Here is a 21,652-nt window from a genome sequence, read left to right on the forward strand (position 1 = left end):
TTGTCCGATTCCTTGCAGTTTGCAGCTTGACCCCAGCAAAGAGTTCCTCGTGGTAGCTGACGAAGTTCAGGTAAGGATTTGGCTTATCCTACACAGTTCAATAAAATAAGGCCAGAATGTAAGCTGCGTGTTCCCTTATTCGGTGTGTTGAGAAAATATGAAGTTCGAGGAATTATGCCTCCGGCGGTAAAATTAGGTAAGTCTATTGCGGTGAGAAGAGTTCCCCCTTATTGTCCCGTCTCATCTTGTCCTTTTGTTCCCCTTAGGGGCTGAGGTGCGGCGAGGATGCAATGGAGACTGCCCCGACCCGTGAAGAGGAATAGTACCCCCGGCGGTAATCCGGTAAGTCTATGTGGGGTAGTTACTATTGCCTCTGTTTATTTCCTTGGCTCACCTTTGCTGTTCTTGTGTTCCCCTTAGGTGCCAGAATGCGGCGGAACGTGCAGATGGATGCGGTGGATCCTGAGAATGCTGCGAGGGCCGGTGAGTTCAGCGCGGCGCTGCCGTAGGCAAGGCGGCGCGCGTAAATGCTTCTTTCTTCCAGTTCGAAGGTGCGGTGGATCCGGAATCCAGGTAAGGATCGAAGGTTTGCTCTTATTCTAACCTTTCTCCTTCTGTTCCTCCCTTTTTCTAGGAGCTGCAGACTCGAGGTGGGCGGGGCAGAAGACTGGATGCAGGCTTGCAGACACGGTGAGCGTTACGCTGCTGGATGCAGAATAACGCAAAGCGTGTGCTGCTCTTCAGGCGTGGTTTAAATAGCCTCCAAAGTAGTCCCAGGTGAGTATTCTTCCCCAGCCCCACCCGAGTAAAAAATAGTCCCTAGGTAAAATAGTCCCTTCCAAGCCTCATTTGGCTTGGAGCTCTGCAGCATGGTCTGCACCAGGTAAGCTTGCAGCATGGTCTGCATCAGGTGAGTTTATTCTAGGAGCCTGGCGCCTATGGCACCAGGACTGACTCTCCATATGAGCCTGGCACCATAGGCGCCAGTACCGCACCCAAACGGCCCCTAACAGGGGCTTTTGAGCTTGCTCAAAACTACTTGATTCCTGCTTCCGTGGTTGCTGGACCTGGTCTGGTTCCCCGGGGGTAGGCATCATGACAGAATGCGAGGCATAATTGCAAATGAAATTCCTTCATACATAGTTTTACTAAAGGGAGACTTGAATATTTCGTGCCTTAAAGAAAAGGGGAACCCAATACAACCCGAAGCTAAGAGATGGCTAGCCCTGATGGAGGAAAAACTTGTGAAAAGTATTGCCCGCCAAACCCCACATGGAAAAGAAATCAAGCATCCTCAGATTCGATTATGCTTTTATTTCATCTAACGCAAAACCAAGTACAAGAATATGGAAACTTCTAAACAAGGCAGAAAATACTGGCACAGCTACATTATTATTTAATACAATATCAAAAGATACATGGGTGAACCATATATCAAAAATCTTTGTTGAACCGCCATCTACTCAACCTAAAATCATAATAGATCAATTCACTCTCGCTCCGCTCCAGTATCTAGACATTCTATTCCAAATCAAAACCCTAAGTTCATCCTGAGCTGCACACCCTGACAGCCTCTCTAATGCAATCTTAAAGAAGCATCCCGACAAATAGGCTGCCATCCTTGTCCCGAGAACTTGGAAACACTTCATCCTAATTCCAATATTCAAAAAAGGAAATCAAAACGTACCAACCAATTATAGACCTATCACATTGCTTGACATATCTGGAAAATTCTTTGTGATATTGATCTTAAAAGATCTAAATGCCTGAATAAACAACAAGAAACTGACAGACCCTTTTCAGTTGGGCTTTGTAGCGGGATTAGGAACAGCAGTCAACCTCATAACAGCCCTAAAGAATCAAGCGTGGTCTACCAATCAGCCTTGGTACATATCATTTATAGACTTCCAGCTAGCCTTTGACTCTATCTCGAGAGCTCTTGTGGAACAAACTTGTAAATGAACCGTCGGATCTGTGTAGAGTTGATGTATTTCTCTAAGAATATAGTTGGGGCAGCCTTTAAGTGAAAATAACTCAACCCGTCTCCTAACTAAAATAAATATGCACTGCTAAAGGACTAAAACAAGGATGTGTACTGCCTGCAGCCCTTTTCAACTACAACATTAGAGAAATAAAGAAACTCGTAAAGGCAGTAAGGGCCTTCCCACCAAACTTGACCAACTTTCAATCTCACATTTGTATGCAGGTGATTTAGCACTATTCGACAAACTCCAATAAGGCTTCAAAGACAACTAGAAGCCCTTAGACAATTTGCACTTCAGAATAATCTATCGATTAACATAATTTAGATCAAATATTTTAAGATTTCTTCCAAATCGTCGTCGAAACAAAAACCGAAGCATTTCATTGGTCCATTGGAACACAAAAAGTAGAAATGATCAATGAGTACAAATATTTGGATATCAGTGTAAATAACAATAATGGAGACATCCTATTCAAAAACATGATAAAATATAAGATACAATCCTTATGTTCACAAGCTAAATTGATTCAGAAAGAGCATGGCTCTTACTCATATTTACCTCTTATTAAATACTATAAAGAAAGTCATTCCTACTATAACACATGGAGCACACACCAAATCGCAAGAAAACCACCCTAATGGGCATTACATTGAAGGCCTTTTCTGGAAATCGATCTTACCAATTCCGCCAGGCTTTCCAATACAAATGGTATCCTCCTACAAACTGGACCTTCTATGAATCCAGGGGATAATAGCATGGAATGCAATATTGTTTAATAAGTGCAATAATAAAACCAATTTTCAGGATACAATGTCGCCATGTCTAGCCAAGCTTCTGGGATCAAGTAATGTCTCACCACTGTCAACATGGAAGCAGTTCTGCATAACTAACATGTACAAGCAGCCATTGATCTACCCTTGATGATGGCAAACCCTGTTCGAGCCAAATAAAAGTGCTGGCTCGCAGTGTGGAACGCAAATTGGGAAGAATGTAAAAAATGGTAGACTTCACCTCAGGCTTTTTTCTCCCAAAAGAGCAAAACAAATGCCCATATATTTGGCCAAATTTCCAAACCAAGACTATCGAGCAAAAATCATCATGCGGCTCAGATTTAATCTATGGCCAACGAATGCAGTCTTGGCAACAAGATCAAAATATAAAATGCTTGTCGTTTTTGTAAACTACCAAATAAATCTGAAACGCTGCAACATTGTATCATGGAATGTGAAAAATTAAGCTCTTTACGACCAGAAAAGATGGACCAGGATTTTCAATGCAGCAAATATATCATTAAATCTCGCAACAATAAGATACTTGGCAAGATTAAAGATTGCTCTCAATCTGTAATCTGATTCCCTAAAGACCTAACAGAACTGACAATCGAAATCTTGATAGAAGTAATGAACTTTATGATTCTGTTTTGCCTCATACAATTGCAGATGAGGCTTGAAACTATCGGTCTGAGCAAATTATGAATAGCTCCTGGGATACCTTAGTTTAACTGATTTAATTTACCATCATTTAAGACCTGTTATGTTAGTATCTACTTTGATTGTAAACCAAAACTTACTTCATTTCCTTACTTACCTTCATTTTCTCATCTCTCCTCATTCTTTTCTCGTTTAATGTTTTTCTCTTCATTTTTATGTTCTATATTTTTAAGTTTAATATGTAAAGATGGATCAGCTAAAAATGATCCAAGAAATACTAACGTCCACACCTGACTTGTAAACTTGCATGTCAACGAGGGGCGTGGCTAGGCAGCACGCCATGCGGTCGCGTTTCCCCTGAGCTCCTCTCAGGAGCGCCCAAGTCATACAATTTCCCCCGTTTAATTGCAGAATTTTTGCCCAACTTTGCACCAAGAACAAAGATGAAGAGCTGTCAAGGATTTTGACAGGGTTGTAGGCTTAAAGCCCCTCATATAGAGCATTTTCGAGGCGGTGGAAGCATCCGACAAGCCAAAATGGCGGTGAGCGCCATCTCTGGCGGCCTGCCCCAGAGAAGAACCACCCCCGATTGAGCCACGTTGGCGCCGGTACCCCTCTGGCCAGCCTCTGTGGCAACAGGGAGCAGCGCAGAAGATCGGGCTGAAGATAGAGAGCCCCTGGGGAGTGTGAGGCGGGCTTGCGGGAGAGCGAGCCAGCAACAGAGGAGCCCTCAGTGAGGAGGAGGAGCAGGGACGGGACCAGCCGAAGTCGCCTGCCTGGTGAAGGTTGGGCCCTTCTCCCAACATAGCGAGAACACCGGAGGGGAGGTGAGTCCCCGCTCCCCCTCCGGCCTCGGCTGCAGCGCGGTGCCTGCCCTTGGGGCATCCGCTCGGGGCGGCGAGGGGAGAGACGAGCACCTGGACGAATTCCCCTCCCCCCGGGGAGACGAAGAGCGGGCTGCCCGCCCGCCGGCAGGCCAATAGAAGAAGTGAGACTCGTCGGTCCGGGAGAGTGGTGGTCCCCGCTGCCCCGCCGGCCCTGAGACTCGGCTGGTGGTCGGCTTTGCGGCGGAGGGACCTCCTTTCAGCATTGCCGGAGCATCGGAGGGGGAGAGAATCCTCATCGCCTCGCTGGCCCCGGCCTCGAGTGGCAGTGAGGCCGGGGCCAGCGGGGCCCCCCTCCCCTTCCTCACGGTCCGCAGTCCGCGGAAAGGCCGGGAGGGCCCATTAACCCCCCATGGGAGGCCAACAACAAAGAGAGCAGAGTGGAGTGCGGAGGGGAGGACCAGAGGGCCACGCAGAAACAGAGCCTTTTTGAGTGCAGGGCTCCGAGGTACAAAGAGAGGGCTGGTCGGTGACTGGGGAACCTCCTCTCCAAGAAGGGAACCTGAGGGGGAGATCCCAGCGGCAGGGGAACGGGTCCACTACTAAATCACTGAAGCCCCTCACATTCTATAGGGCTCATATGAACAGGAAAACACATGTGGTGAGCCCCTCCACACCTCTCCCCTCGGGTGCTTCTGGTTGCCCTGGGAAGTCAGGTAGACGACACCGGCAGTCCCACCAGGAGATATCCAAAACTGGGGCTAAAAAAAGAACGCACAGGATTCAGGCTTATCTGACACCACAGCCCGGGGACTCGCCCCTTAAAGACATCACCACGGCCAAAATTCACCCTGCTCCAGCCCCGAAGCTGGCCGCTAACATGGCTGTATCCAGGGAGGATCTGGAGGGAATGTTTAAGTCCTTCAAACAAGACATCACCCAGGAAATCAAAAAGGAGATCAAGACCTCCAAGGCCCAGTCACTTGCAGACCTCACATCCCACCTGGGTGGGGCTGGAGTCTAGGGTTAACGACCTGGAGAATGTAACTTGTGTGCAATCCCATGACAGCGAAGCATTAGCGGGAAGAGTAAAGGCCATTGAAGAGCACCTTGAGGACATTTGGGCAAAACCGGCGCATCTAGAAAATGGGTCAAGAAGAAACAACGTGCATCTTCGGGGGGTCCCGCGGAAAATCCCCGACCGCGACTTGGCTGAATACGTAGAGACCTGGTTTAGAGCCCTCTTGGAGCTGCCACCAAAGGAAGACTTAAAGCTAGACAGAACACATTGTGTGTACTCGTCAGCCCAGATGAAGAAAAACCTAACTCCAGACGTGCTCACACGGGTGCACTTTTATCGCCAGAAGGAAGATATCATGGCAGCAGCCAGGGACTCAAACTCAATACGCTTTCAGGGCACAGAGATCCAACTGTTTCAAGACCTGGCCCCCTACACATTGACGCGCAGACAGCGATTGCAGAAGATGACAGCCTGGCTGAGGGATGGGTAAATCTGTTATCGCTGGGGGTTCCCATGCAAGCTGATGTTCGAACTCCATAATCAACACCACATAATCTCATCGGAGGAAGATGCGAAAAGTCTAATGGGTGAGACACCCGACGATGGGGCCCCTAGCCCACGATCCCATGAGGAGAATGGCTCTGTCCTGTGCCCGCCGCCGAGGGCTAGGCAGGGGAGGTCCCGGCACAGACCACAGTCCGCCACGATCTCAAGCCGGGAACCTGAGCCTGGGAAAGCAACCAAAACCCCAGAAGAGGCTTCTTCTCCAGCATCATCGGAGGGAGAGAGCTGGGCAGTAACCTGAACAGTTTGAGGGTTAGAGGTTAAATGATCACTGAGAAGAAATGTCCACCTTTGAGATCTCCGTTTGGCCTCCATGGTCGCCTGGAGAAGGCCATTTGTTTGATGGGGGGCGGGGGGAATCCTGGACAGCATTAGAAATATTTCTCTCGGCGCCTGAGGAGCACCTAGGAACGTCTCACCTGAAGCCTATACCGAAGCAGCAGTAAGAGACTAACCCACCTCAACTGTAGCGCAAGAAAAGTTGATGTACTCCCTTGCCCCCCTTGAACTCGTGTTTAGCTCGACATCGGGCTTAAAAATTATGTTTAATAAGTTGACTTGGGCGCCGGAATGGATGGCGCCCGACATTTCTCGTACTTGGCGTAAATTACCTTGGGGACTAAGAACTTTACAATTTTTTTTTTGATGGAAGTAGCTTGCTCATTTGATATGTTTCTATTATACCCCTTTTTTTGAGTTTTTTTGTGTATATCCCACCCCGAAGTTGGTAGGGGGACATTATATTTTGATCCACCACAGTTTCCAGTCAGGTTGCACAGCAATGTCCAATCTAAGAAGTTACCCCACTCCAGACTTGGCTAAGAGTCAGCCTAAGGCAGAAAACCTAAGCGACCGAACCATGGCCACCCCTAGTTACAAATTCATCTCACTCAATGTGCAAGGGCTGAACTCGCCCCTGAAACATAAAGCTCTCCTCCACAGACTGAAGTCCTTAGAAGCATCATTTCTGTTTCTCCAAGAGACCCATTGACAACCAGCCGATGAATTCTGCCTTAATGATAAGCTCTATCCCACCAAATTCTTTGCCTCAAGCGGGCTGAAGAAGCGAGAGGTTGCCATTTTGGTGCACAAGGGGATTTCCTTTAAAACTCAGGGAGTGGTTCGAGATGAGGAGGGAAGGTTCTTGCTGATCAACGCCACACTAGATGGCCGTAAAGTCACACTGGTCTCCATCTACGCCCCAAACACTAACCAACACCCGTTCTTCATGAAGTTGTCAAAAGCTTTATTTGATCATGCAGAGGGGGAAGTGATCCTATGGTCAACCCCTTAGTTGATAAAACATTACCGCCAACAGCAAACGATGGGAATAATTTAAGGCCCTCACCTCCTTGCTGAAAGCCAATTCCCGAATTGAGGTATGGAGATACTGCCATCAAGATGAAAGGAATTACACACATTTTTCGGCGGTTCACGGGGGATTCTCAAGGCTAGACATGTTTTTTATCTGATTCGCTGATCCAAAATGTATTGGAAGTAGACATACTCCCCGAAGCACTAGCAGATGACTCCCAGGTCGCACTGGCCATAACCCCCCTCCGATCCGTTCCTCCCACGAAACCCCCCTGGAGGCTAAATGACTTCCTGCTAGATGACCCAATGATCTGCGGCCCCATTGGAGAAACGATGGAGCTACACTACATCGGGAATGACACGGGTGATGTGAGCTGGGGCACGATTTGGGAGGCGAGCAAAGCGGTAATCAGGGGCCATTTAATAGAACAGGCAGCCCAACGATGGAGATCTAGGAGAGTATTGAGAGAACAATTAGAAGGGGGAAGCCCTCAGACTGGAAGAAACGCACAGGAAGAAACCCTCCCGGCGATCATTGAGGGACCGGACGATGGCAAAAAAGGCACTAGAAGCACACCATATGGGGAGGGCGGCCTATGGCATGATGCGCACCAATCATTACACAAAAGGGAATAAGGCTAACAAATTACTGGCGGCCAAACTAGGCAAACGGACTAAACAGAACAGAATAGATTTCCTGTGAGCTAAATCGGGCAAAGGCACACACTCTGAGGAGGGCAAATGCCGCATTATAGAAGAATTTTTCAGGGAACATGCGAGCCCACATAAGGGAGACACGCAGTCCGCCAAAGAGTTTATATCCAAGGCTTACCTTCCACAGCTGTCACAATCCTCACTACAAATCTTAGAAGCCCCAATATCAGCGGAGGAAGTTGAATTCGCCATCAAGGCCCTCCCGATTGGCAAGGCTTCGGGCCCAGACGGAGTTTTAAAAAACCTTTGCAAAGGAACTCCTACCGCACCTCACAAAGCTATTCAACACCCTATGGGAAACTGGGTCTGTTACACAATCCATGGCTGAATCAAACACAACCCTACTCCTGAAACTCGGAAAAGACCAAACAGATTGTGCTTCCTACCGGCCTATAGCCTTACTCAATACCGACGCCAAGTTGTTTAGTAAAATCATAGCGCAGTGCCTGGAGGGGGGCGGGGGAGAGTGTTACCTACACTAATAGACAGGGACTAGACGAGATTTATTCAGGGCCAATCGGCCCATGATAACATTCGGAGAGCAATAGACCTAATAGCCCTAGCCCCTCCATAACAGGACCCCTTCCTATGCTATCCTTAGACGCCCACCGGGCCTTTGACAGCATGTCGTGGGACTACCTGCATTTGGTCCTGAAGGGTTTTGGTTTCAGCCCACATTTCTCTAAATTTGTCCTGTCCAATTTCCGGATCCTCTCTACCCAAATAGGTGTCAACGCCCACTGGACATCACAAGGGACCAGGCAGGGGGTGTCCCCTATCGCCTTTGGTTTTTGCTCTAGCAATGGAGCCATTAGCCCAAAACATCCGTCTTCACCCTGAAATTCAAGGGTTCGAGGTAGGAGACCAGAACCACAAAGTAGTGCTATATGCGGACGATGTGCTCTGTTTCTTGAGAGAGACTCAGACCTCGGTCCCTCCGCTCATGAGCCTGCGGGGGAGTTGCGCGCAGATCTCGGACTTCACAATAAATATGGCCAAATCAAAGGGTCTGAATCTATCTGAAACACCAGAGGCGCTAAATGCCTTACAGAACACCTTCCCTCTTAGCTGGGTAAACTCTAAAATAACATACCTTGGGGTGCACTTAACTCCTACATACTCTGGACTGGCGAGAGCTAATATCCCTCCGCTGATAAAAGACGCGAAGGATTCTCTACTAAAATGGGCCCCCCAGGCGATATCTTGGCTGGGGCGTCTAACAGCCATCAAAATGACCTTGCTACCCCGACTCCTTGACACATTCCAAGCGCTCCTAGTCCATATCCCAGAGCGAAATTTACACGACTTGCAGAAGGAGATATGCCGATTCATCTGGCAGCGCAAAACATCCAGAATTTGCGCAAAATTCTCACCAGAAGCAGGCAGCTTGGAGGCCTGGGGCTCCCCTTCATCCTACGATGCTACCGAGCAACTCAAATTGCCCCGATCCTGAGCTGGGCAATCCAAGATGACCCCCCCCAACCCCCAAATGGCAAGACATCGAACAATTGTTCTCCGGGGCTCCTCTCTCACCTTCCTGCCGCGGGAAGCACGGGGTTCCCGGAGGCCCCTTCTCCCAACCACGAGCTCCACGCTCCGATGCTGGGACAGGCAGACTACCCTAAGGGGGATCGCCCCGGGTCTGGGCCCCCTAACTCCAATCATGCAGAACCCAGTGTTCACTCCAGGGCTCCAACCTAGATCATACCAAAACTGGTCAAGAGCGGGGACCCTGAGACTGCAGGAGCTATATGCCGATAATGACCCCTTAACCTTCACCCAGTGTAAGGAGAAATTCAACCTCCCAGAACCAGAGATTTAGATATATACAACTCAGGCACTGGGTCACCAACCTGACCGTAAAAACGGCGGCCACCAGGCATCCCACGGGATTAGAGATAACTGTCTCGGAAGGACAACACTCACACAAAGTGGCAATGTGCTATCGCCTTCTAGAAAACGCCCCAGAGGAAGAGAAACTTTCTTACATGTTGGCATGGGAGAGAGAGCTGGAGAGAGAGATGGCTCCGGAATCTTGGCAGAGAATCTGGGACAGAGCACATGGGTCTTCTAGATGCACAATTATCAGGGAGTGCGCATTTAAGCTATGCTATCGATGGTATTTCACGCCGCAGAGGCTGCATGCAATGACTGTAGATTATCCTGATGTATGTTGGCATGGCTGTGGGGCAAAGGGAGATCTGGGGCACATGTGGCATTGTCCAATAATTCAATCCTTTTGGCTAGAGATCAGTTCCAAAATTAAGGACATCTGTGGAACTCTCCTCCCCATGGACCCACTAGTAATGGTACTGATCCTATCCACAATCTGGTCCCAGAGCGCGGCTAATCACACAACTACTGATGGCGGCCCATCTCACGCGTGCTCGATTCTCGAAAGAACTGGAGGGTCCCCACATTGCGCACTGGTGGGTTAAAGTCTGGGATATTCTGGGAATAGAGAAGCTAACGGCTGCAATGGAAAACCGGACGGACACATTTCAGAATATCTGGGGCCCATTCCTAGACCATGTGGAGGAAAAGGAACACATGTTCTTCCAACCCAGACTGGTTAAATATCTCCTCCAGCCCTGAACAGCTTGGGAATGAAGAAAGACCTACCGACTTGAAATCAAAATGGGGGGATGTAGCGGGACACTGGGGAGCAAAACCCTGGACTAATGGTGAGACTGGTGAAGGTGGTAACTTTAATGAGTTTTTTTTTTCTTTTCTCTTCTTCCCCTTTTCTTCTCCAACTAAGAACGCTGCGGAACACAAAGCTGTAATACTACACCCCAAGGGATACTTAGGAAATACATTCACTAAAAGAATCATAAAGATGTTAAAATGAAATGTTAATGCATTGTTATAAATTAATTGAAGCTGGGAGCACAGTGACAAATGTTGAATTTTATGAATCTCAGTAGATGACCCAATGGACGAGTGCCATTGGGGCGATTGACCACTGATTTGTAATTGAGCAATATTGCCACTGATTTGGTTTGTTAATGAACTAATGAATTCAATGTCTATTGATGTTTCAATAAAAACGATTTTGACAAAAAAAACTTGCATGTCAACTAAACCAAATGTATTAATAATAATTTAAAAAAAAACTACTCAATCATGTAGGAAAGTATGGAATACTTGACCAAACCCAGGTTGGCTCAGACCCATGAGAGGAACTTAATCGGCACTCCTCTCCATATGGGACGACCTAAAAATGTACGCAGGCAACCACACCCAATTCGGCCCTTGTACTGTTGGACATATCGGCTGCCTTCGATATGATCAAACCCACAATTCTAATCAAGAGATTGAAGGAATCCGGTATTCAACGCTCTGCACTACTATGGCTGAAATCTTTCCTCACCGACTGAACTGATCACTCCCATTTAGTTCCCATCACTGGGCAGCAACCACTCCCATGTAACGTCTGTTCCCATTTCCCTGGAGAATACTGTTAGTCAAACTCGAACCATGCATCCAGCAAGACCCTACCCACAACACACACCAAGACAAAACATTGCACAATAACTATGGACCTTTTGAGTATTCTCTTGGCTGTAGATGGTACTGTTCCTTTAAGGGAGATGGCCTCTTGCACGGGAAAGCCAGAAAACCCAGGGGTCAGTAATGCCTTACCTGCCCTGTGCCCAAAGTGAAGCATTTTTTATTTGTCTGAAAAATGGAGGCAATACTAAACGCGGGCAGTAAAAGGGGCAGCTGAAAAGTAATGAAGACCTGAGTGCAAAGTCTTCCTTGTCCTCTAATCTTAACATTTCCACCATTTATGGTGTTGACAAACTTGGTTAGATTTTTTTTATGGAGCTGAATGACCTGAAACCTGTAGCATGTTATTCAGTTCACCTCTATACCAGTACCAAAGCCCTGTTCGGACATCGTGGGGCCCTTCAATTTGTCTATGCCTTTTGCTGAGCAAGCCTGCACAGACGTCCGTGGTATTCTAACATTTTCTTTTGCGTTCCCAGAGTCCATACAGATGCCTGGAACAGTTTGCATGCAGTATTACAGATGGCCTCAAGAAGGCACAACGATTCTTGAAAGGAGCTTCCTAAGGGCTGTCCCTCTCTCTCATCTACAGACAGTTGTCCCCTCTCTTACTGAGGTGTCCCTCAACCCCAGCAAGGTCACCAGAGATTGATAAATCCTACTATCTCTAAAGCAAACACTTAATCTGTCTTGGTCTCACTCAGGGAACAATCTAGGTGGTCCCTGCTCTAAAGTTCCCCAGATGTCTTGTATTGGAATTTTGTGCCGTCCAGACACTCCGGCCCCACTTGCTCTTACATTTACAAGCCCGACTTTTCCTCTTCATATGGTTCTCCATCACTGTCTCTTGTCTCCTCCTCTCTCCTACTCCTCCCACCGTCTCCTCTCTCCCCTGACACTTCCTCTTCTGTACTCTCTCTATTTAACTCCACCCCCAGATCTCTATCTAACTCACCCCCCACAGATCTTACTACTTCATACTCTCCTCCCTCTACTACTTCTGCTACTCTCCCATTCCACACCACAACTACTCCCCTCTCAACCGAACTACTTGCCCCCCCACTCTCTCCCTCCGTTACCCATCTTTCACTTCCCTCAGATACCCTCCTTTCACTCTAGTCCCCCACTACTACCCAAACGCCTTTCATGCACTCAAAAGCCAGTACCACTCACTCCCACCAACCAACACCTCACCTTGCACACCCCTTCAAAACATCTCCAATCTCCTCTGACCTGTTCTGCAGTGGGTGGACCCTGCTGGGCACTTTGTGTCCTGTCTCGCATGAGCATGGTGTGGTGCGACACACTCTATGCACAGTCAGACTTGCTGCATCTCTCCACACCCAACACCCTGACGAGATGGGGGTCATGTAGTGGCTGGTTGCTCTCAGGGTAGTTCTGTTTTCTCTGGCTCTTGGTCCCTCTTGGGAAAGACTGGCCCGGCCATCAACCTTCATAGGGCTCCCACCCCATGCTGAGAAGGGGTCTGTTCTGCCACCTGAAAGAGACAGATCTTTAGCACTATCCCAGTCAAACACAGTAAGTGACTCGGAAAATGCTGTCTCTATGCTCTCCTTCACCAGTCCATACTGCAACAGTGCATTCCATTAAGGAAGGGAGAAGGAGGGCAACAGAAAAAGGATAGCCAAGACGGTGGACCAGCCTTTTCAAAGTCAGTCTTTGTCTGCCCTCTGAGACCTTCATTAAGCCCAGGTAAACCTATTGCCACTGGCCAATCACAGCCTCTTTTTCGTTTACCTTTTCTAGAGGATGGCTCTTACAGAAATACCAGCCCAAGGGGAGGAGGAGAGCCCAGTCAGGGAAGGTGGATGTTTGCAGTAGGAGCTGGCAGCAGGCGTTTGGGGTGGAGACAGAAGAGCAAGTTTAAAGAAGGTGGGTGAGAAGAAGCTTGGAGGAGATTTCATACTAGAACGTGAGGCGGTGCATCAGGTGGTTAAAGATGGATAGTATAATGAGGTAATGGACGAGAAGACCAGTTGGTAGAAGGAGACCATGGGGTGGTGGAAGATGAGCATCAGGGTCATGAGAAGAGTTTCTGGAGGCGGGTGCAGGTAAACTCCAAGAGGTGACGGTAGTAGAGCACACACAGGTGGTGATGGGGAAACATCGTAAAGATGAGGGAAAGAGCATTGCAAGTAAGACTAGGAAGCCACATGAAGGCATGCTTGGCCTAAGGCAGGTGATGGGTGTGACCCTGATTCGAAGAGGCCTTAGGAGGATGATAGAGCATGTGTTGGGGAGATTTGGGGGGTAGGGAGACTTGAGGAGGGTCAATGGCCAATGCAGGAATATAGAGGGAATTAAAGGGTCCTGACTCTTATGCTGAAAGCAGTGAGTTGCAAGGCCTTCTTCTGGAAACCCAACCAAGGTAAGCCCTGTTGCCACAGCAGTAATTCTGAGGAAAAGTTGGGCGATGGGGCAACCTCATAAACCCAAAACTGAGAGCGATGGAGATGAGACCCAAAGCGTGCAGTGTGGGAACCACTTAAACCGAGCCTGAGACTCCAGGGAAGAGAGAATCCCAAAATCACTGAAAAGGGTTCAGGAAACGCTGAAGCCTAAATCTGAGCGACCGTAGAACCATCTCAACAAACTTTGTAGTAGGAAGGGCCCCAAAGGTGTATGAACCCTTTTAAACCTGTAATAAAAAACATAAATGTCAATTGCAATGCTAGTTTGTTTTACCCATTGTGTTATATCTCAAAAATAAAGACACTTCGGATAACAAATGTGTGTCCTTGTTCTGGTTATTGATCGCTGTCACGCACATGGTATGACACATATTTATTTGGTGTTCTAATCGCAACTTTGCTATAGGCAAGTAGTTATAGCCACCCATTTGTGCATATTTATTAGAGGTTGACTCTCACCACACATAACAGCCAGGAGAGTACCACCACTGGTATACTAGGAGCGCACTCTGTAGGAGAGGAATGCCCACTTCAAGTATTCCCTGCTGCCCCCTACACAGCCCCTGCTATCTCACACAGTATGGGTTTTGGTTTCCTCACCCTCCCATCTTGACAGATTGATGCAGAGCCTGTCCCGCAGGAGACTCTTAAGGACCCTATGGGCCAGGACGAAAAGAAAGCTACAGCTAGTAATACACGTATCATTTTACCTCAATACCACTTATCTTGCGTTTTTACTAAATACCTGATCCCTGATAAAGCACGCTGTGGAAGTAGCAGCCTATGTAGAGGAGCATGATACTGATATCTGCACCTTAACGGAAACTTGGGCACATAGTGCCGCGGGCCTCTCTCTTAACCTGGCAGTCCCTGAGGGTTACTCCATGTTGAGTGCAGATAGGACCACTGGAAGAGTGGGTGGAGTGGCGCTGATATTTAAATCCCACCTCACCATTTGGGGGGGAAACTGTGAATATCATGGAAGGTATCGAATCCCTACAGATTAAGGTAGGCATCAACTCTGAGGCTGCACTTAATCTCTTACCAATATACAGGCCCCCTTCACACCCTGCTGATTTCACCACTGCCTTATCCAACCATTTGGTTGCTTGCCTGAAACCTCTTTCTAGTTGCATTGTCTTGGGTGACTTCAATTATTGGCTTGTGCTCCAGGATGAATACAAAAGGGTCAGACCTGGAGTCCACCCTGGGCTTCACCCAACACAATCGTTATCCCTCAAATCATCTTGGAAATACTCTTGACTGTAGCAGCAACCAATGTTTTCATAAATAACTTGTTGACCTCTCCATGTCCGTGGTCTGACAACTAATTTGTTAGTTTTGCCATTCGCTCAACTTTCCCTGTTAAACATAAGAGTAAAGCCTTGCCCCCGATAAAGGGGCGCAATCCCAAATTACTCACCCTGGAAAAGACTTCTCGCCTGATCACTCACTTGGCCAATGTTCAGCCTACAGACTCTGTGCAGGAGCTGTCCAAAGTTCGTATGGACTCCTTCACAGACATCACTAACCAACTAGCACCTTAGAAATTAAGGAAGCACAAATCGGCACCCCCCAACAAATCGTGGTTCACGCCAGAGTTACATTTTACGCTCAAACAATACTACAATTGAAAAGCGAAATACTGTCCTGATCAGCTCCTTGCTTACTAACAGGCGGCTAGAAAATATAAAGCCGCTTTACTGGAAGCAAAGAAGAACTCCCTTAACAGGATTGTTGCAGCTAAGTCAGGAACCAAAGAGCTTTTTAAAATTCTTAAAGAGCAAGAGTCGACACCAACGCCCGATGTGGATGTGGTGGTGAAAGATCAGGCTATTCGGGGTCCCATGGGTGCCAAACTCCAGGGTATCAAGGCTAATATCAAAAAAGCCAACACACCGATGGATAATAATGCCAAACAGGCAAAGAGCCGACCAGATGCCCCACAATCCCTGAATTTTCCTTTACTGCCATTTCACTAGCAGAACGGACTGAGGTTGTGAAACTGCTTAAATTAATGAGTTGCAAGGGTGACCCCTTTTCCGTAATCACTATTAAAACCTGTCCCCCTGCTTTACTGGATGCTATTCTGCAGTTTGTTAATGCATCCTTCAGAGAGCTCTGTGCCGGACATTTTCAAACGTTCATGGGTGACCCCTCTCTTGAAAAAGGTAGGCCTACCCAAAGAGGACCCTCTGAACTATAGACCCATAACTAACTCAGCATTTTTGATGTAGCTACTGGACAGGGTCCCATATAAACAGATAGCGAAGCATATTGAAAGTCATCCTATTCTTAATTGCAGACAGTCAGGTTTCAGAGCCGGGCTTAGTACCGAAACAGAGCTCCTGGAACTGAACTCTAGGCTCCTGTAACATTGACAAGGGAGAGGCCACCATGCTGAAGCTGCTGGATCTTTCCCTCGCTTTCGACCTGGTTGACCACACGTTGATGGTCACCAGGCCCGAACAAGTGGCAGCTTTCTCCACTGAAGCCTCCTATTGGGTCGCCTCTTCCTTACATAATCGGGTTAGTTGCGTTGGCACAGACACTGCTGAAGCAGCCACAGTATCCACTGAATATGGAGTCCCTCAGGGAGCTAGTCTCTCACCTTGCTTCTACAATATCTTCACCGTTCCATTCTTTACGATGTTGGAACAAGAAGATATCTGGTTCACCAACTTTGCAGACGATACGCAATGTATCATCCCCCCTGACGGATGATCATGAACTTTATGAAGAGCGCATAAATAAAGCTTACACATGTATTGAAAATTGGATGGTCCAGAATGGACTAGCGCTGAGCAAGTCCAAGAATGAGCTTATGATTGTGGGGGTGTCATGATGCCTACCCCCGGGGACCCAGACCAGGTCCAGCAACCCCGGAAGCAGGCATCAAGTTATTTTGGGCAAGCCCAAAAACCCCTGCTACGGGCTGTTTGGGTGCGGTCCTGGCGCCTATGGCGCCAGGCTCATATGGAGTCAGTCCTGGCGCCTATGGCGCCAGGCTCCGAGTAGAACTTACCTGATGCAGACCATGCTGCAAGCTTACCTGATGCAGACCATGCTGCAAGAGCTCCAAGCCAAATGAGGCTTGGAAGGGACTATTTTACCTAGGGACTATTTTTTACTCGGGCGGGGCTGGGGAGGAATACTTACCTGGGACTACTTTGGAGGCTATTTAAACCATGCCCGAAGAGCAGCACACGCTTCGTGTTATTCTGCATCCAGCAGCGTAACGCTCACCGTGCCTGCAAGTCTGCATCCAGTCTTCTGCCACGCCTGCCTCGAGTTTGGAGCTCCTAGAAAAAGGGAGAAAGGAGAAAAGGTTAGAACAAGAGCAATACCTTTGATCCTTACCTGAATTCCCGATCCATCGTGCCTTCGAGCTGGAAGAAAGAAGTTATTTTATGCGCGTCGCCTCGCCTGCTGCAGTGCCGCGCTGAACTCACCGGCCTTCGCAGCATCTTCACATTCCACCGCATCCTCCTGCATGTTCCCGCCGCATTCTGGCACCTAAGGAGTAGACAAGCACGGCAAGGTGAGCCAAGGGAATACACAGAGGAATTTTAGTAAACCCCCCCATAGACTTACCTGATTTTACCACCGGGGGTACTATTCCTCTTCACGGGTCGGCGCAGCTTGCACTGCATCTTCGCAGAACCCCGGCCCCTAAGGGGAAACAAAAGGACAGCAAGGTGAAACAAAGGGACTATCGAGGGGAACCCTCCTCACCACATTAGACTTACCTGATTTTACCGCCGGAGGTATTATTCCCCGAGACTTCATACTTTCTTTCTCTCAGTGCCTGAATAAGGGAGAAAGCAACAGGTTACATATTGACATTATTTATCGAACTGTGTTGGAAATACAAATCCTTACCAGAATATTACCGGTTGCCACGAGGAACTCTTCACTAAGGTCAAGCTGCAATCTGCAAGGAATCGGACAAGAGTGAAAGTCAGGCATTTGAACTCTTACGAACTACATACTTTTCGGAGTCAATATTGTTCTGGAACTCACCAATTCCTTCGAGCCATTGAAGCAACTGGTTATCAACGCGCCCCTGCACTCAATGCAGGATGGAGAGCTCATCTTTTCAAACCATCGAGTGAGACTGTAAGAGGGGACATCAAAGGTGATCCGTGGGGAGAACAGCGGGGGTGGGGGGGGTTTACACTCAACTCCACGGGTGGTTAATTCCCTTTCTCCATTTGCAGAAGAATATTCCTACGGGCCAAGCAAACGAAGCTAAGTGGGCCAGTCCAGTCTGTCATCTCGGCCCTACGCATCACATTGGTGGAGACTGCAGCTGTCCAGTTCAGATCGCCTCTGTGGGAGCCAGGTGAGTGTAACAGGGGGTCAACTAGCCAGATTTCCAAGTTGGATGCCCGGTATGACCATTTTCAACTTGGCAATGTCAAGATCGACACGCTAATGAAGGTCAAGTCTCTTGGGGTGATCCTTGATCAGCATCTCTCTGAGACCTCATGTGGGGAGTCTGGTCTCGGAAGCGGCTTATTATCTCAGACTCTTTGCTCATCTTCGCCCCTTGATCACTCAGACTAATGCAGAGACGCTGGCAAGAGCCATTGTGGGCTCTAAAATGGGTTACTGCTGTAGCCTAAAACCGAGTTAAACCGACTCTGGGTTATCCAGAATGGGGCAATGAGGGTCGCAACAGGCCTAGCCAAACGTGACCATGTCGCACCAGCCAAGAAATCATTACACTTCCACATAGAGGCTAGACATCACTATCGCCTCCTTTTGATCACCTTCAAGAGCCTCTTGGGTATCCTGCCTTGTTACTTGAATGAATTTATCATGCTCAAGAATATCCCTCGATCAGTTGGATCAGGAGAGTCTAAAATGCTCATGATCCCGAGGAGCAAATCTAAAAGGGCTGAAAAAGGTGCTTTTGCCATAGCGGCTTCGGCGGCTTGGAACAGTCTGCTGCCGGACCTTAGATTGGAAACCAAGCTAGAGCCCGTCAAGAAAAAGCTTAAAACATGGCTATTTGACTAAATTTCTGGTTGAGCCCTGTTAATCCTCTTGCAGCCTCCTTACTTATGTTTTCGTCATGTCTGAGCAAGTATGCCTACGGGTCCATTGCTGCGCACTACAAGCCTAGTAAAGTAAAGTTTTAAGCACGCCTGCGTGAAGATGGAATGGAAGATTTTGCCTGCTGGGTGATGGTGGCCCAGCTGTTTTCTTTATATTGGCCAACGCAGACTGTGACCCAACAGGCAGACTTGAGAGATCCATGCCACATGAGGCATGGAGATGGGCTTCAATACTCTGTAAGGTGGCCATAACAGGATAATTGATTTCATGATGAGGAACTATTTAATTCCACTGTAGACTGCGCCACCCCACAATGTAATAAAAGGGCAGTGCTAGTAATGCCTCTTCGTTATGTCAGACGTTCTGCACTACTCAGAAAACTGTGTGCCTGTGTTCGCTAGAATCCTGGATAGCCTCCTCCTGTTCATTCACCCTGTATGGGCTTCCATCACTGAACATAAGTACTCGCCACACTAGTGACACCATTGGTACCAAGTCAATCCACACATTCATGGCCTAGTTTTTATCTCATCCTACTGGTAGTGGGTAAATGGGGGGGGGGGTGAGGGGGTTAGGGCAGGTGAAGTGTGGATGGGAGGCAGGGTCTAGCCCCCTATTTTGGCTTATGTTTGTTAGTCTCATGTATCTATACAAAGGACACGGTGGTGGTCATATTTGGGGCTAGAGAAGCAATTTGGTGCTTAGCACAGTAATTTCCTGAAAAGGCTACTAAGAGACTGAATATATTATTTAAAAAAGTATTTGGTGGGTTAGGGGAACGACACAGTAGGAAAGGGCATGCTTGGCCCTTGCACCTCAATAATGATTGATGCTTTGAAGCCTTTTGATGTATGTCCACAGGGATGGTTGATGACAGGTGTGCATCAGGCAGAAAAGGTGTAGCCTGCACTCACTTGCAAATGCCTCCCTACTATAACAAAGCCAACATTTTAATTTGGAAATATTGGGAACAAATGTACTCTACCTTGGTGTTCGAAGTGCTTGGTCTTTGGAAATGCCTAACCCCCCACGCTCTACCCAACATCAATTATTTGGAATATTGTACTGCTAACAGTATGAGTTCTTGTTCACTATGGTGCTAACAGAGAAATGATCTTGGAAATGTTTGGCATCTATGACACACAGGTATCATATTGACTGCACAATTGAGGACTAGTGCATTTCGAAAAATGTTCCATGTTAAACTGGGATATTCTGTCTTTTTGTTTCTAATTCATCCTTTGTGTTTTTGTTTGGTAGCCGCTCACGCACGTCTGCGCAAAGAATCTGGTCACGTTTGTATCACAGGAATCTGGAAACAAACCTGTTCTTCTGGCCCTGGCTTTAAAGGAGCAGAGTGCGGAAGTGGTGAAGGCCCTCCAGGAGGTGATAAGAGGATGCAAGGTCTGGTAAAACCATCTCCACTGGAACAGACCAAAGATCCACATGATCATCTTCAGAGAAGAATATGTACCTGCACACTCCCCAGATCTGCATGTACCACGTGCAGGCACAGTGCACCCGAGAAATGGGACCACCTGTTTGAAGTCACTGCTTTGGAGCTACACAGAGCCGCATTTACTACACACCCGGCATGCTGACCTGTTTTCTACTGTGTGGTTTTAAAAAATCACTTTTTTTTTGTATTTTTTTTTCTCGCGCAAATCCTGATAACTGTGGGTTTTCAAGTTTGTGGATGTTGGATGGGGCAGAACTTACATGTGATTGGGGGGATGTGTGTATGTGTGAGTGTGTCTATATATATATATATATATATATATATATATATATATATATATATATATATATATATATATATATATATATATTGGTTCTGGCCATCTAAGCTTTGTTAAAAAAGAGTTAGTAAATAAAGGGTTTTATGTTAGTCTTGTATAAAACACGATCCCTTAACATACGATTTATGTTTCTTTCCTTTTTTTTTTTTTTTTGAAGGAGCGGGTCAGTGTGGGATGGTCTTCTCCTCTTCTTGGAATCTGATGGGCCTCCTATTCCTTGATTATTTAAAAAAAAAATCATGTTTCCACCAATAGCATTTTTTTTCTGTACTTTTGCTTTTCTGATGTAATTCACTCCATCACACCCATCTTCCCACCTTTGTTTTTCTGCAGGGAAGAACAAACCTATGCAGCAGTTTTATTAACAAATCTTTCCATTTTAATGTCATACTTTGTGTGAATAAGCAATCATTAAACAATGTATTACAATATTATAAAGCAATAAAGGGCAGCTACGGGAATCTTTTACTAGGCAGCCTCGCCTTCAAGAACAACTTTGTAATTGTTTATTCATTTATAGTGCGCGCCGGGCCGGGCCCGGCCCGTAGGCAATGGGCGCAATCAGGTTATAAGGTTGCATATAACAGTGTTAAAATCTACAAAGTGCAAAGTATATACAGTGAGCAGTTAAAAGTACAACACAGAATGTGGAATGTATACAGTTAGAATACAATTAGGGCCGGGGGGAACTGTATCCTTGAAGGGCATATATACACTAGATACATTGCTGAGAGGCCTTTCATATTTGGGGGGGAGGAAGGGGAGTTTAGCTGATGGAGGTGCCGGAGGACATGCATAGTATAGGTCAGCAGTCTAGGGAGTGCAGCCGTTTCTTGGTGTTGGATTTCAAACAATGGAAATAGGGAATGGCTCTAAGTGGGTCAGGGATAGAGTTCCAAAGTTGCGCAGCCTGGACTGAAAGCTAGCCCCTCCGTTTAAAAAAAAAAAAATCTAAGTTTGAATTTGGGTATTCGGAGGCTGTTGGTTTGTGC

General features: G+C 47.3%; 1 protein-coding gene across 1 annotated transcript in view; it reads left to right on the forward strand.

Annotated features, from left to right (window-relative positions):
- Window positions 1–21,154, forward strand: part of PSMG3 (proteasome assembly chaperone 3) — a 76,510-nt gene extending 55,356 nt beyond the window's left edge. The window contains exon 3 of the mRNA XM_069647635.1: window positions 20,122–21,154. Within this exon, the coding sequence (XP_069503736.1) occupies window positions 20,122–20,274 (153 nt within the window). The 3' untranslated portion in view covers window positions 20,275–21,154. The remainder of the gene's footprint in view (window positions 1–20,121) is intronic.
- Window positions 21,155–21,652: the final 498 nt, after the last annotated feature.

The sequence above is a fragment of the Ambystoma mexicanum genome, chromosome 2q, assembly GCF_040938575.1.
Source record: "Ambystoma mexicanum isolate Mex_15411 chromosome 2q, UKY_AmexF1_1, whole genome shotgun sequence".
Lineage (NCBI taxonomy): Eukaryota > Metazoa > Chordata > Amphibia > Caudata > Ambystomatidae > Ambystoma > Ambystoma mexicanum.